At 60.1% G+C, this 14,342-nt stretch overlaps 1 protein-coding gene across 1 annotated transcript in view; it reads left to right on the top strand.

The window, feature by feature from the left end:
* The window catches only part of LOC149440521 (retinol dehydrogenase 14-like), a 33,550-nt gene extending 19,214 nt beyond the window's left edge, over window positions 1-14,336 (top strand). The window contains exons 2-6 of the mRNA XM_089658503.1: window positions 6,398-6,637; window positions 7,861-7,950; window positions 8,987-9,178; window positions 11,737-11,846; window positions 14,040-14,336. Of these exons, the coding sequence (XP_089514629.1) occupies window positions 6,398-6,637; window positions 7,861-7,950; window positions 8,987-9,178; window positions 11,737-11,846; window positions 14,040-14,234 (827 nt within the window). The 3' untranslated portion in view covers window positions 14,235-14,336. The remainder of the gene's footprint in view (window positions 1-6,397; window positions 6,638-7,860; window positions 7,951-8,986; window positions 9,179-11,736; window positions 11,847-14,039) is intronic.
* Window positions 14,337-14,342: the final 6 nt, after the last annotated feature.

Here is a 14,342-nt window from a genome sequence, read left to right on the forward strand (position 1 = left end):
AATGCACGGGGTGCGGGGGTCAGGAGTATGTAATGCACGGGGCGCGGGGGTCAGGAGTATGTAATGCACAGGGGTCAGGAGTATGTAATGCACGGGGCGCGGGGGTCAGGAGTATGTAATGCACGGGGCGCGGGGGTCAGGAGTATGTAATGCACGGGGTGCGGGGGTCAGGTGTATGTAATGCACGGGGTGCGGGGGTCAGGAGTATGTCATGTGCGGGGGTCAGGAGTATGTAATGCACGGAGTGCGGGGGTCAGGAGTATGTAATGCACGGGTTGCAGGGGTCAGGAGTATGTAATGCACGGGGCGCGGGGGTCAGGAGTATGTAATGCATGGGGGTCAGGAGTATGTAATGCACGGGTTGCGGGGGTCAGGAGTATGTAATGCTCGGGCTACGGGGGTCAGGAGTATGTAATGTGCGGGGGTCAGGAGTATGTAATGCACGGGGTGCAGGGGTCAGGAGTATTAATGCACGGGGTGCAGGGGTCAGGAGTATGTAATGCACGGGGCGCGGGGGTCAGGAGTATGTAATGCACGAGGGTCAGGAGTATGTAATGCACGGGGTGCGGGGGTCAGGAGGTACGGGGGTCAGGATTATGTAATGTGCGGGGGTCAGGAGTATGTAATGCACGGGGCGTGGGGGTCAGGAGTACGTAATGCACGGGGGTTCAGGAGTATGTAATGCGCGGGGCGCGGGGGTCAGGAGTATGTAATGCGCGGGGCGCGGGGGTCAGGAGTATGTAATACGCAGGGCGCTGGGGTCAGGAGTATGTAATGCGCGGGGCGCTGGGGTCAGGAGTATGTAATGCGCGGGGGTCAGGAGTATGTAATGCGCGGGGCTCGGGGGTCAGGAGTATGTAATGCAGGGGGTTCAGGAGTATGTAATGCGCGGGGGTCAGGAGTATGTAATGCACGGGGCGCGGGGGTCAGGAGTATGTAATGCGCGGGGGTCAGGAGTATGTAATGCGCGGGGGTCAGGAGTATGTAATGCGCGGGGGTCAGGAGTATGTAATGTGCGGGGCTCGGGGGTCAGGAGTATGTAATGTGCGGGGCTCGGGGGTCAGGAGTATGTAATGCAGGGGGTTCAGGAGTATGTAATGCGCGGGGGTCAGGAGTATGTAATGCACGGGGCGCGGGGGTCAGGAGTATGTAATGCGCGGGGGTCAGGAGTATGTAATGCGCGGGGGTCAGGAGTATGTAATGTGCGGGGCTCGGGGGTCAGGAGTATGTAATGTGCGGGGCTCGGGGGTCAGGAGTATGTAATGCAGGGGATTCAGGGTTAAATGGCTATCAAAGTGTAGAGGTCAAGGGACAGATACTTCTTTACTATGATTATCAGCCCCATCTAGTGGCCGGAATGAGGTATCGCTGTTTTCTATATGAATGAGAAACATTCTCCTAGAGAGGACGTATCCTGATAACGTTCGTTTTGCCTCCAATCACACACAACGAACGCTCCTTTTTTCTTTTTTAATATTTTATAAATAAATCTAAATCCGGCTGTTGCGATTGGTGTATTGTGTCTTCCTCTTTCCTGGTCACTTGATCCTCCCCTTCCCCCGCTCGACAACCTTGCCGTACAGTGTCCTTCGTGTAGTCGCGGTTCCAGTCAGCAAACAATCACAATATTCGTTTTACAATTATTAACTTGTGTGCGTCCAGCATTGGACCGTGTGTGTGTGATGGAGGCATGGCGTTTCTCAGGGGGGGTTCTTGGTGACACCATTGGGCCATGTGTGTGTGATGGAGGCATGGCGTTTCTCAGGCTGGGTTCTTGGTGACACCATTGGACCATGTGTGTGTGATGGAGGCATGGCGTTTCTCAGGGGGGGTTCTTGGTGACACCATTGGACCATGTGTGTGTGATGGAGGCATGGCGTTTCTCAGGCTGGGTTCCTGGTGACACCATTGGACCATGTGTGTGTGATGGCAGCATGGCGTTTCTCAGGCTGGGTTCTTGGTGACACCATTGGACCATGTGTGTGTGATGGCAGCATGGCGTTTCTCAGGCTGGGTTCCTGGTGACACCATTGGACCGTGTGTGTGTGATGGCAGCATGGCGTTTCTCAGGCTGGGTTCCTGGTGACACCATTGGACCATGTGTGTGTGATGGCAGCATGGCGTTTCTCAGGCTGGGTTCTTGGTGACACCATTGGACCATGTGTGTGTGATGGCAGCATGGCGTTTCTCAGGCTGGGTTCCTGGTGACACCATTGGACCGTGTGTGTGTGATGGCAGCATGGCGTTTCTCAGGCTGGGTTCCTGGTGACACCATTGGACCATGTGTGTGTGATGGCAGCATGGCGTTTCTCAGGCTGGGTTCCTGGTGACACCATTGGACCATGTGTGTGTGATGGAGGCATGGCGTTTCTCAGGCGGGGTTCTTGGTGACACCATTGGACCATGTGTGTGTGATGGCGGCATGGCGTTTCTCAGGCTGGGTTCCTGGTGACACCATTGGACCATGTGTGTGTGTTGGAGGCATGGCGTTTCTCAGGCGGGGTTCCTGGTGACACCATTGGACCGCGTGTCTGTGATGGAGGCATGGTGTTTCTCAGGCGGGTTTCTTGGTGACACCATTGGACCATGTGTGTGTGATGGAGGCATGGCGTTTCTCAGGCGGGTTTCTTGGTGACACCATTGGACCATGTGTGTGTGTTGGAGGCATGGCGTTTCTCAAGCAGGTTTCTTGGTGACACCATTGGACCATGTGTGTGTGATGGCGGCATGGCATTTCTCAGGCGGGTTTCTTGGTGACACCATTGGACCATGTGTGTGATGGAGGCATGGCGTTTCTCAGGCTGGGTTCCTGGTGACACCATTGGACCATGTGTCTGTGATGGAGGCATGGCATTTCTCAGGCGAGGTTCCTGGTGACACCATTGGACCGTGTGTGTGTGATGGAGGCATGGCGTTTCTCAGGCGGGTTTCCAGGTGACACCATTGGACCATGTGTGTGTGATGGAGTCATGGCGTTTCTCAGGCGGGGTTCTTGGTGACACCATTCGACCATGTGTGTGTGATGGCGGCATGGCGTTTCTCAGGCGGGGTTCTTGGTGACACCATTGGACCATGTGTGTGATGGAGGCATGGCGTTTCTCAGGCGGGGTTCTTGGTGACACCATTGGGCCATGTGTGTGATGGAGGCATGGCGTTTCTCAGGCGGGGTTCTTGGTGACACCATTGGACCGTGTGTCTGTGATGGAGGCATGGCGTTTCTCAGGCTGGGTTCCTGGTGACACCACTGGACCATGTGTGTGTGATGGAGGCATGGCGTTTCTCAGGCTGGGTTCCTGGTGACACCATTGGACCATGTGTGTGTGATGGAGGCATGGCGTTTCTCAGGCTGGGTTCTTGGTGACACAATTGGACCGTGTGTGTGTGATGGAGGCATGGCGTTTCTCAGGCGGGGTTCCTGGTGACACCACTGGACCGTGTGTGTGTGATGGAGGCATGGCGTTTCTCAGGCGGGGTTCTTGGTGACACCATTGGACCATGTGTGTGTGATGGAGGCATGGCGTTTCTCAGGCGGGGTTCTTGGTGACACCACTGGACCATGTGTGTGTGATGGAGGCATGGCGTTTCTCAGGCGGGTTTCTTGGTGACACCATTGGACCATGTGTGTGATGGAGGCATGGCGTTTCTCAGGCTGGGTTCCTGGTGACACCATTGGACCGTGTGTGTGTTGGAGGCATGGCGTTTCTCAGGCGGGGTTCTTGGTGACACCATTGGACCATGTGTGTGATGGAGGCATGGCGTTTCTCAGGCGGGGTTCTTGGTGACACCATTGGACCGTGTGTGTGTGATGGAGGCATGGCGTTTCTCAGGCTGGGTTCCTGGTGACACCATTGGACCATGTGTGTGTGATGGAGGCATGGCGTTTCTCAGGCTGGGTTCTTGGTGACACCATTGGACCGTGTGTGTGTGATGGAGGCATGGCGTTTCTCAGGCGGGGTTCCTGGTGACACCACTGGACCGTGTGTGTGTGATGGAGGCATGGCGTTTCTCAGGCGGGGTTCTTGGTGACACCATTGGACCATGTGTGTGTGATGGAGGCATGGCGTTTCTCAGGCGGGTTTCTTGGTGACACCATTGGACCATGTGTGTGATGGAGGCATGGCGTTTCTCAGGCTGGGTTCCTGGTGACACCATTGGACCGTGTGTGTGTTGGAGGCATGGCGTTTCTCAGGCGGGGTTCTTGGTGACACCATTGGACCATGTGTGTGATGGAGGCATGGCGTTTCTCAGGCGGGGTTCTTGGTGACACCATTGGACCGTGTGTGTGTGATGGAGGCATGGCATTTCTCAGGCGAGGTTCCTGGTGACACCATTGGATCGTGTGTGTGTGATGGAGGCATGGCGTTTCTCAGGCGAGGTTCCTGGTGACACCATTGGACCGTGTGTGTGTGATGGAGGCATGGCGTTTCTCAGGCGGGGTTCCTGGTGACACCATTGGACCATGTGTGTGTGATGGAGGCATGGCGTTTCTCAGTCTGGGTTCCTGGTGACACCATTGGACCGTGTGTGTGTGATGGAGGCATGGCGTTTCTCAGGCGGGGTTCCTGGTGACACCATTGGACCGTGTGTGTGTGATGGAGGCATGGCGTTTCTCAGGCTGGGTTCCTGGTGACACCACTGGACCATGTGTGTGTGATGGAGGCATGGCATTTCTCAGGCGAGGTTCCTGGTGACACCATTGGATCGTGTGTGTGTGATGGAGGCATGGCGTTTCTCAGGCTGGGTTCCTAGTGACACCACTGGACCGTGTGTGTGTGATGGAGGCATGGCGTTTCTCAGGCGGGGTTCTTGGTGACACCACTGGACCATGTGTGTGTGATGGAGGCATGGCGTTTCTCAGGCTGGGTTCCTGGTGACACCACTGGACCATGTGTGTGTGATGGAGGCATGGCGTTTCTCAGGCGGGGTTCCTGGTGACACCATTGGACCGTGTGTGTGTGATGGAGGCATGGCGTTTCTCAGGCGGGGTTCTTGGTGACACCATTGGACCATGTGTGTGATGGAGTCATGGCGTTTCTCAGGCGGGGTTCTTGGTGACACCATTGAACCATGTGTGTGATGGAGGCATGGCGTTTCTCAGGCTGGGTTCCTGGTGACACCATTGGACCGTGTGTGTGTGATGGAGGCATGGCGTTTCTCAGGCGGGGTTCTTGGTGACACCATTGGACCATGTGTGTGATGGAGGCATGGCGTTTCTCAGGCTGGGTTCCTGGTGACACCACTGGACCATGTGTGTGTGATGGAGGCATGGCGTTTCTCAGGCTGGGTTCCTGGTGACACCATTGGACCGTGTGTCTGTGATGGAGGCATGGCGTTTCTCAGGCGGGGTTCCTGGTGACACCATTGGACCGGGTGTGTGTGATGGAGGCATGGCGTTTCTCAGGCGGGGTTCTTGGTGACACCATTGGACCATGTGTGTGATGGAGTCATGGCGTTTCTCAGGCGGGGTTCTTGGTGACACCATTGGACCATGTGTGTGATGGAGGCATGGCGTTTCTCAGGCTGGGTTCCTGGTGACACCATTGGACCGTGTGTGTGTGATGGAGGCATGGCGTTTCTCAGGCGGGGTTCTTGGTGACACCATTGGACCATGTGTGTGATGGAGGCATGGCGTTTCTCAGGCTGGGTTCCTGGTGACACCATTGGACCGGGTGTGTGTGATGGAGGCATGGCGTTTCTCAGGCGGGGTTCCTGGTGACACCATTGGACCATGTGTGTGTGATGGAGGCATGGCGTTTCTCAGGCGGGGTTCTTGGTGACACCATTGGACCATGTGTGTGTGATGGAGGCATGGCGTTTCTCAGGCGGGGTTCTTGGTGACACCATTGGACCGGGTGTGTGTGATGGAGTCATGGCGTTTCTCAGGCGGGGTTCCTGGTGACACCATTGGACCGCGTGTCTGTGATGGAGGCATGGCGTTTCTCAGGCGGGGTTCTTGGTGACACCATTGGACCATGTGTGTGTGATGGAGGCATGGCGTTTCTCAGGCGGGGTTCTTGGTGACACCATTGGACCGTGTGTGTGTGATGGAGTCATGGCGTTTCTCAGGCGGGGTTCCTGGTGACACCACTGGACCATGTGTGTGTGATGGAGTCATGGCGTTTCTCAGGCGGGGTTCCTGGTGACACCATTGGACCATGTGTGTGTGATGGAGGCATGGCGTTTCTCAGGCGGGGTTCTTGGTGACACCATTGGACCGGGTGTGTGTGATGGAGGCATGGCGTTTCTCAGGCGGGGTTCCTGGTGACACCATTGGACCATGTGTGTGATGGTGGCACCCCTCCCCCCCAGTGTCCAGTATACAGTACAGAGTTGGTATATGAAGACTCCCCTCTTGCCCCGCCCACTCCCAGCACTAACGCTCCCTATTGGTCTGCAGGCATTGGGAAGTCCGTGGCGTTGGACTTTGCCCGGAGGAACGGTCGGGTCATCTTGGCGTGTCGCAGTCGGGAACGCGGTCAGAAGGCTCTGGAGGAGATCCAGAGGAAGACGGGGAACCGGAATGTGGTCCTGGAGATCCTGGACACCAGCAGCATGTCCTCCGTCCGGGCCTTCACTGACCGCATACTGCGCAACGAGAAGAGGCTGGACATCCTGGTGAATAACGCCGGAGCCTCAGGTAACGGTGACCCTGGGGTGAGTGGTTGGGTGGGAGAGGTCACGCCGGAGCCTCAGGTACCAGTGACCCCGGGGTGAGTAGTTGGGGGGAGGGGTCACGCCGAAGCCTCAGGTACCAGTGACCCCGGGGTGAGTAGTTGGGGGGAGGGGTCACGCCGAAGCCTCAGGTACCGGTGACCCCGGGGTGAGTAGTTGGGGGGAGGGGTCACGCCAGAGCCTCAGGTACCGGTGACCCCGGAGTGAGTGGTTGGGGGGAGGGGTCACGCCGGAGCCTCAGGTACCGAGGTGAATAGTTTGTGGGAGGGGTCACGCCGGAGCCTCAGGTACCGGTGACCCCGGGGTGAGTAGTTGGGGGGAGGGGTCACGCCAGAGCCTCAGGTACCGGTGACCCCGGAGTGAGTGGTTGGGGGGAGGGGTCACGCCGGAGCCTCAGGTAATGGTGACCCCGGGGCAAGTGGTTGAGGGGAGGGGTCACGCCAGAGCCTCAGGTAATGGTGACCCCGGAGCAAGTGGCTGGGGGGGAGGGGTCACGCCGGAGCCTCAGGTAATGGTGACCCCGGGGCAAGTGGCTGGGGGGGAGGGGTCACGCCGGAGCCTCAGGTACCGGTGACCCCGGGGCGAGTGGTTGGGGAGAGGGGTCACGTCGGAGCCTCAGGTACCGGTGACCCCGGGGCAAGTGGCTGGGGGGGAGGGGTCACGCTGGAGCCTCAGGTACCGGTGACCCCGGGGCGAGTGGTTGGGGGGAGGGGTCACGCTGGAGCCTCAGGTACCGGTGACCCCGGGGCGAGTGGTTGGGGGGAGGGGTCACGCCGGAGCCTCAGGTACCGGTGACCCCCGGGGCGAGTGGTTGGGGGGAGGGGTCACTGTAGGGCTACGCTCTGATAATGGTGGACTTTCTGCAGGTCCCACAGAGAGGAGCCATACAAGTCAATGAGAGCCAAGTGGGAGGTTCTTTCCAAAGATCACATGATCAGGCCTCCTGTCATTGGAAGCACCGCCAGCCAATCAGGCTGAAGGTCTTTTTTTTTTGAGGAGGGATCAAGTCAGAATGAACGGGGTGCATGTAGCCTGAGATTGCAGCAGCTCACTGGCGCCCCCTGTGTATGTCTCCATAGACTGCCCCCTATGTTGGGGGATATGTAGGGGGCGCTGGTGAGTCTGTGGTCGGATTGGTGGGAAGTCGGCTTAGAAAGGTCTCATTAGCAGATCGATTTCTCCTTCCAGGATTGCCGAGCGCCGTCACATCCGAGGGACTGGAGCTCAGCTACGCCACCAACCACCTGGGCCCTTTCCTGCTCACCAACCGACTCCTGGGTAAGTCCTGCCAGTCCTCCTCCGTACCGCCATCCAAATGCCTCCGCCTAGGGGGAGGGGAGACTGAGGAAATGCTTACCCCTGCCTGCAGCAGATGGGTGACATCATCTCAGCCTAGGCAAAGTCACTGGGAGAGAGGGGGACTGAGGAAATGCTTCCTCCTGCCTGCAGCAGACCTTTCTGTATCAGGACAGGCCTCACTTCCCCACCATTTCCGGCATTGCTGACATCACTGAATGATCACATGACCTGGTCACATGGCAGGCACTTAAAGCCCTCGGGGGCGGAGCAGGGAGCCTCGGGGGCGGAGCAGGGAGTGGCTGGAGATGCCAGGATTTGGGTCTACCTGTGTGTGTCACCAGGTCAGGTGTGGCCAGGAGGATGTAGGAGGCGGGGCTACACTGGGAGGGGGTTCCTGCAAGGAAGCAAAGCCACCCAGAACCATGTTGGGGTGTACATACCCTTTAAGCACGACTTTGTTGGGTATTTGGGGGGCCAGTACCTGCCCTGTACCGGGACATTGCACAGTGGGGCCGCCTGTCTTCTGGGGCCCCGACTGACGTTCTCCGCTCCACCTCTCCTCCACCCTCGCTGGCTCACTCCCTATCCGGGCTGTGTGCATCTATAGACACACACAGCTCCAGTAAGCCCCGCCCCCACTCCCTCCTCATTGGTGTTTGACAGAAACCTTTGGCTCCCGTTGATGCCAGTGTTGGAGGGAGGAGTCAGGTAGGTCTTTTGTTAGGGGGGGCAGAACAGTGAGCCAATCACAGAAGCAGGACATTTCGGAGGGGGGATGGGCATAGTTCTGTATACTGAATGTGTACAGAGCGCCTCCAGGCGGCCATATTGCATTGCGCAGAGAATGGAGGAAACGTTCGATGTAACGATTGTGTGTCGTCTATTATTATATTTGTGATACTTTTCCCACACGTGGAGTGACCCTTTAAGTGCCTGTTGATGAATCGGGGCCCCGGGGCCGGTGGCGGTGATGGGGGTTCAGGGCGTAATTGTCCATCTTCTTCCTTCCCTGCAGAGCTCATGAAACGTTCGGCTCCGAGTCGCATCGTCTTCCTGAGCTCCTTCATGCACAGGCGCGGCTTCGCAGACCCCGCCCACTTCTACGGGAGGAACCTGGAGGACCAAAAACTGGACCAAACCTACAACTGCACCAAACTCATGAACATCATGTGTGCCCGAGAGATGGCCGAGAGGCTGAAGACCACCGGTGAGTGACCTCCATCCCACCCCACCCCACTCCATGGGGGCCGAGAGGCTGAAGACCACCGGTGAGTGACCTCCATCCCACCCCACCCCGCCCCATCCCACTCCATGGGGGCCGAGAGGCTGAAGACCACCGGTGAGTGACCTCCATCCCACCCCACCCCACCCCGCCCCATCCCACTCCATGGGGGCCGAGAGGCTGAAGACCACCGGTGAGTGACCTCCATCCCACCCCACCCCGCCCCATCCCACTCCATGGGGGCCGAGAGGCTGAAGACCACCGGTGAGTGACCTCCATCCCACCCCACCCCGCCCCATCCCACTCCATGGGGGCCGAGAGGCTGAAGACCACCGGTGAGTGACACCCATCCCACCCCATGGGGGCCGAGAGGCTGAAGACCACCGGTGAGTGACCTCCATCCCACCCCACCCCGCCCCATCCCACTCCATGGGGGCCGAGAGGCTGAAGACCACCAGTGAGTGACCTCCATCCCACCCCACCCCATCCCACTCCATGGGGGCCGAGAGGCTGAAGACCACCGGTGAGTGACCTCCATCCCACCCCACCCCGCCCCATCCCACTCCATGGGGGCCGAGAGGCTGAAGACCACCGGTGAGTGACCTCCATCCCATCCCACCCCGCCCCATCCCACCCCACCCCATGAGGGCCGAGAGGCTGAAGACCACCGGTGAGTGACCTCCATCCCACCCCGCCCCATCCCACTCCATGGGGGCCGAGAGGCTGAAGACCACCGGTGAGTGACACCCACCCCACCCCGCCCCATCCCACCCCACCCCATGGGGGCCGAGAGGCTGAAGACCACCGGTGAGTGACACCCATCCCGCCCCATCCCACCCCACCCCATGGGGGCCGAGAGGCTGAAGACCACCGGTGAGTGACCTCCATCCCGCCCCATCCCACTCCATGGGGGCCGAGAGGCTGAAGACCACCGGTGAGTGACACCCATTCCATCCCACCCCATGGGGGCCGAGAGGCTGAAGACCACCGGTGAGTGACACCCGCCCCATCCCACCCCACCCCATGGGGGCCAAGAGGCTGAAGACCACCGGTGAGTGACACCCGCCCCATCCCACCCCACCCCATGGGGGCCAAGAGGCTGAAGACCACCGGTGAGTGACACCCGCCCCATCCCACCCCACCCCATGGGGGCCAAGAGGCTGAAGATCACCAGTAAGTGACACCCAGACCACCCCATCCCATGGGGGCCGAGAGGCTGAAGACCACCGGTGTGTGACACCCACCCCACCCCATGGGGGCAGAAAGGCTAAGGACCACTGGTGAGTGACACCCACCCCAACTCACCCCACCCCATTGGGGCCGGGAAGGTGGATACATTTCTGGAAGTTCCTTCTCTATTCCAAACAAAGAACCCCTCCCAAGGTCCCTGAACCCCTCCTAGAGTCACTGAACCCCTCCTAGACTTGCTGAACCCCTCCTAGACTTGCTGAACCCCTCCTAGAGTCACTGAACCCCTCCTAGAGTCACTGAACCCCCCCCTAGACTTGCTGAACCCCTCCTAGAGTCACTGAACCCCTCCTAGACTTGCTGAACCCCTCCTAGAGTCACTGAACCCCTCCTAGAGTCACTGAACCCCTCCTAGACTTGCTGAACCCCTCCCTGGGTCACTGACAATGAATCATGTTGATCACCTGCTGCATGGGGCCCCAATATTAGTTGGGGGGGCACACACACTGGGAGGGGGGCAAGCTTTTTGGCCAAACTTCTCTTTTGGAGGCTGGGCTGATGCTAGAAACCATGGGGGCCCCATACAGCCAACCTGACAGCCCCCCCCCCCCCAAAACACCACAGTTTACGATTCTTCTGCTATGAGTGAACACAGTGAGTGATCGGTGCCAATCACTGATTGTGTTCATTCAGGAAAGGTCTGGTAAATGTGACCTATGTACTGGACTCCTCCCCCACTCTCTCTCCATCCTGAGAGTGCTTAAAGCTGGCGTTGGGAAGGAGAGATGTCAGCAGCACTGTGGGGGGGGGGGGGGGGGGTATGGTGCACAGGGAGGGTGATTGGCATGGTGGGGGGGGGGGGGGCAATTATTGGGACCGATCCCCTGTATGGCTCTCTCTGTAGCAGCTGAAAGCCCGTGTGAGGGAGAGGAGGAGAATCCGGCTTTCAGCTGCTGCAGAGACGTACAGGGGGAGCCCCCCACCCCCTTTTCCTGCATGCTCAGATAAGGGTCTGGTATGGATTTCAGGGGGACCCCTACACCATTTTTTTTTAATTTCGGCGTGGAGGTTCCCCTTAAAACCCATTCCAGACCCGAAGGGCTTGGCATGGATGGGGGGGAGGGGACCCCACGTCATATTTTTTTTTTCTCTTTAATTGCTGGAAATTCTTTTCACATTTGGCTGTCAGTGGGGATCCCCTCCGACAGACGACACATGAAGGGGTGAGCTTAGCTGTGCCGTGTCTTCTCTCGGGGTCTGCTGGACGTGAGGCGAAGATTACGGCTGAGCCGACCTCAGATATAAACAGGAAACTGGACTCTGAATTCTGATACAAAATGTCGATGTGATTGCAGGGGTGTCGGTGAGCAGCGTCAGTCCCGGGATCGCGATGACAGAAGCCATGCGGCACTACAAGCTGATCCTCCGACTCGTCTTCAACGTCCTCGGATTCTTCTTCTTCAAGGTTGGTCCTGTATCCCCCCCCCCTCCGTTCCCGTCCTGTATCCCCCCCCCCTCCGTTCCCGTCCTGTATCCCCCCCCCCCTCCGTTCCCGTCCTGTATCCCCCTCCCCTCCGTTCCCGTCCTGTATCCCCCTCCCCTCCGTTCCCGTCCTGTATCCCCTCCCCCCTCCGTTCCCGTCCTGTATCCCCTCCCCCCTCCGTTCCCTTCCTGTATCCCCTCCCCCCTCCGTTCCCTTCCTGTATCCCCTCCCCCCTCCGTTCCCTTCCTGTATCCCCCCCCCCCTCCGTTCCCGTCCTGTATCCCCCTCCCCTCCGTTCCCGTCCTGTATCCCCCTCCCCTCCGTTCCCGTCCTGTATCCCCTCCCCCCTCCGTTCCCGTCCTGTATCCCCCTCCCCTCCGTTCCCGTCCTGTATCCCCTCCCCCCTCCGTTCCCTTCCTGTATCCCCTCCCCCCTCCGTTCCCTTCCTGTATCCCCTCCCCCCTCCGTTCCCTTCCTGTATCCCCCCCCCCCTCCGTTCCCGTCCTGTATCCCCCTCCCCTCCGTTCCCGTCCTGTATCCCCCTCCCCTCCGTTCCCGTCCTGTATCCCCTCCCCCCTCCGTTCCCGTCCTGTATCCCCCTCCCCTCCCGTCCTGTATCCCCTCCCCCCTCCGTTCCCGTCCTGTATCCCCCTCCCCTCCGTTCCCGTCGTGTATCCCCTCCCCCCTCCGTTCCCGTCGTGTATCCCCTCCCCCCTCCGTTCCCGTCCTGTATCCCCTCCCCCCTCCGTTCCCGTCCTGTATCCCCCCCACTCCGTTCCCGTCGTGTATCCCCTCCCCCCTCCGTTCCCGTCGTGTATCCCCTCCCCCTCCGTTCCCGTCCTGTATCCCCTCCCCCCTCCGTTCCCGTCCTGTATCCCCTCCCCCCTCCGTTCCCGTCCTGTATCCCCTCCCCCCTCCGTTCCCGTCCTGTATCCCCTCCCCCCTCCGTTCCCGTCCTGTATCCCCTCCCCCCTCCGTTCCCGTCCCGTATCCCCTCCCCCCCCCGTTTCCCGTCCCGTATCCCCTCCCCCCCCCGTTTCCCGTCCCGTATCCCCTCCCCCCCCCGTTTCCCGTCCCGTATCCCCTCCCCCCCCCCCGTTTCCCGTCCCGTATCCCCCCCGCTCCCTTCCCCGTCTTGTATCCCCCCCCTGCTCCCTTCCCCGTCTTGTATCCCCCCCCGCTCCCTTCCCCGTCCTGTATCCCCCCCCCGCTCCGTTCCCGTCCTGTATCCCCCCCCCGCTCCGTTCCCGTCCTGTATCCCCCCCCCGCTCCGTTCCCCGTCTTGTATCCGCCCCCCCCCGCTCCGTTCCCCGTCTTGTATCCCCCCCCCCCCGCTCCGTTCCCGTCCCGTATTCCCCCCCGCTCCGTTCCCGTCCCGTATTCCCCCCCGCTCCGTTCCCGTCCCGTATCCCCCCCCCGCTCCGTTCCCGTCCCGTATCCCCCCCCCCGCTCCGTTCCCGTCCCGTATCCCCCCCCCGCTCCGTTCCCCGTCTTGTATCCCCCCCCCCCCCGCTCCGTTCCCCGTCTTGTATCCCCCCCCCCACTCCGTTCCCGTCCTGTATTCCCCCCCGCTCCGTTCCCGTCCTGTATTCCCCCCCGCTCCGTTCCCGTCCCGTATTCCCCCCCGCTCCGTTCCCGTCCCGTATCCCCCCCCCCGCTCCGTTCCCCGTCTTGTATCCCCCCCCCCCCACTCCGTTCCCGTCCTGTATTCCCCCCCGCTCCGTTCCCGTCCTGTATTCCCCCCCGCTCCGTTCCCGTCCTGTATTCCCCCCCGCTCCGTTCCCGTCCCGTATTCCCCCCCGCTCCGTTCCCGTCCCGTATCCCCCCCCCCGCTCCGTTCCCGTCCCGTATCCCCCCCCCCGCTCCGTTCCCGTCCCGTATCCCCTCCCCATTCCGTTCCCGTCCCGTATCCTCTCCCCCCCCCCCCCCCCGTTCCCCGTCCCGTATCCCCCCCCCGTCCCGTATCCCCCCCCCGCTCCCTTCCCCGTCCCGTATCCCCCCCCCCCGCTCCCTTCCCCGTCCTGTATCCCCCCCCCCCCCCCGGCTCCCTTCCCTGTCCCATCACATCTAACCGCTCTTCATTCTCCATCCCATCTCCTCCCCTCCATTCCTCATCCTTCCCCCCCCCAATCTATAATGTCCCCACTCACTCTCCTTTCCCCCCCCCCATTCCAGACGGCGGAGGAGGGGGCGGCCAGCACCATCTTCTGTGCGGTGTCGGAGGAGGCGGAGGGTCTGACTGGGAAGTATGTGGACAGCAACTGTATGATTGAGCTTCCCTCGGAGAAGGCTCTGGATCCCGCTGTCAATAAGAAGCTATGGGAGGCGTCTGAGGCTGCAACCAATTTGATTGGTGATCCTGGACAATGATGGTGACACCGGAGGAGATCGGCACTAGCAATATTGTATCTGGAGAAGTCATGGCTAGGTCTGCATACCCCCCCCTCATTCACCAGGAAGACCCCAATGTCCTCCTTG

Source organism: Staurois parvus, unplaced genomic scaffold (assembly GCF_062004578.1).
Source record: "Staurois parvus isolate SC_StPar_1 unplaced genomic scaffold, SC_StPar_1.0 ptg001077l, whole genome shotgun sequence".
Lineage (NCBI taxonomy): Eukaryota > Metazoa > Chordata > Amphibia > Anura > Ranidae > Staurois > Staurois parvus.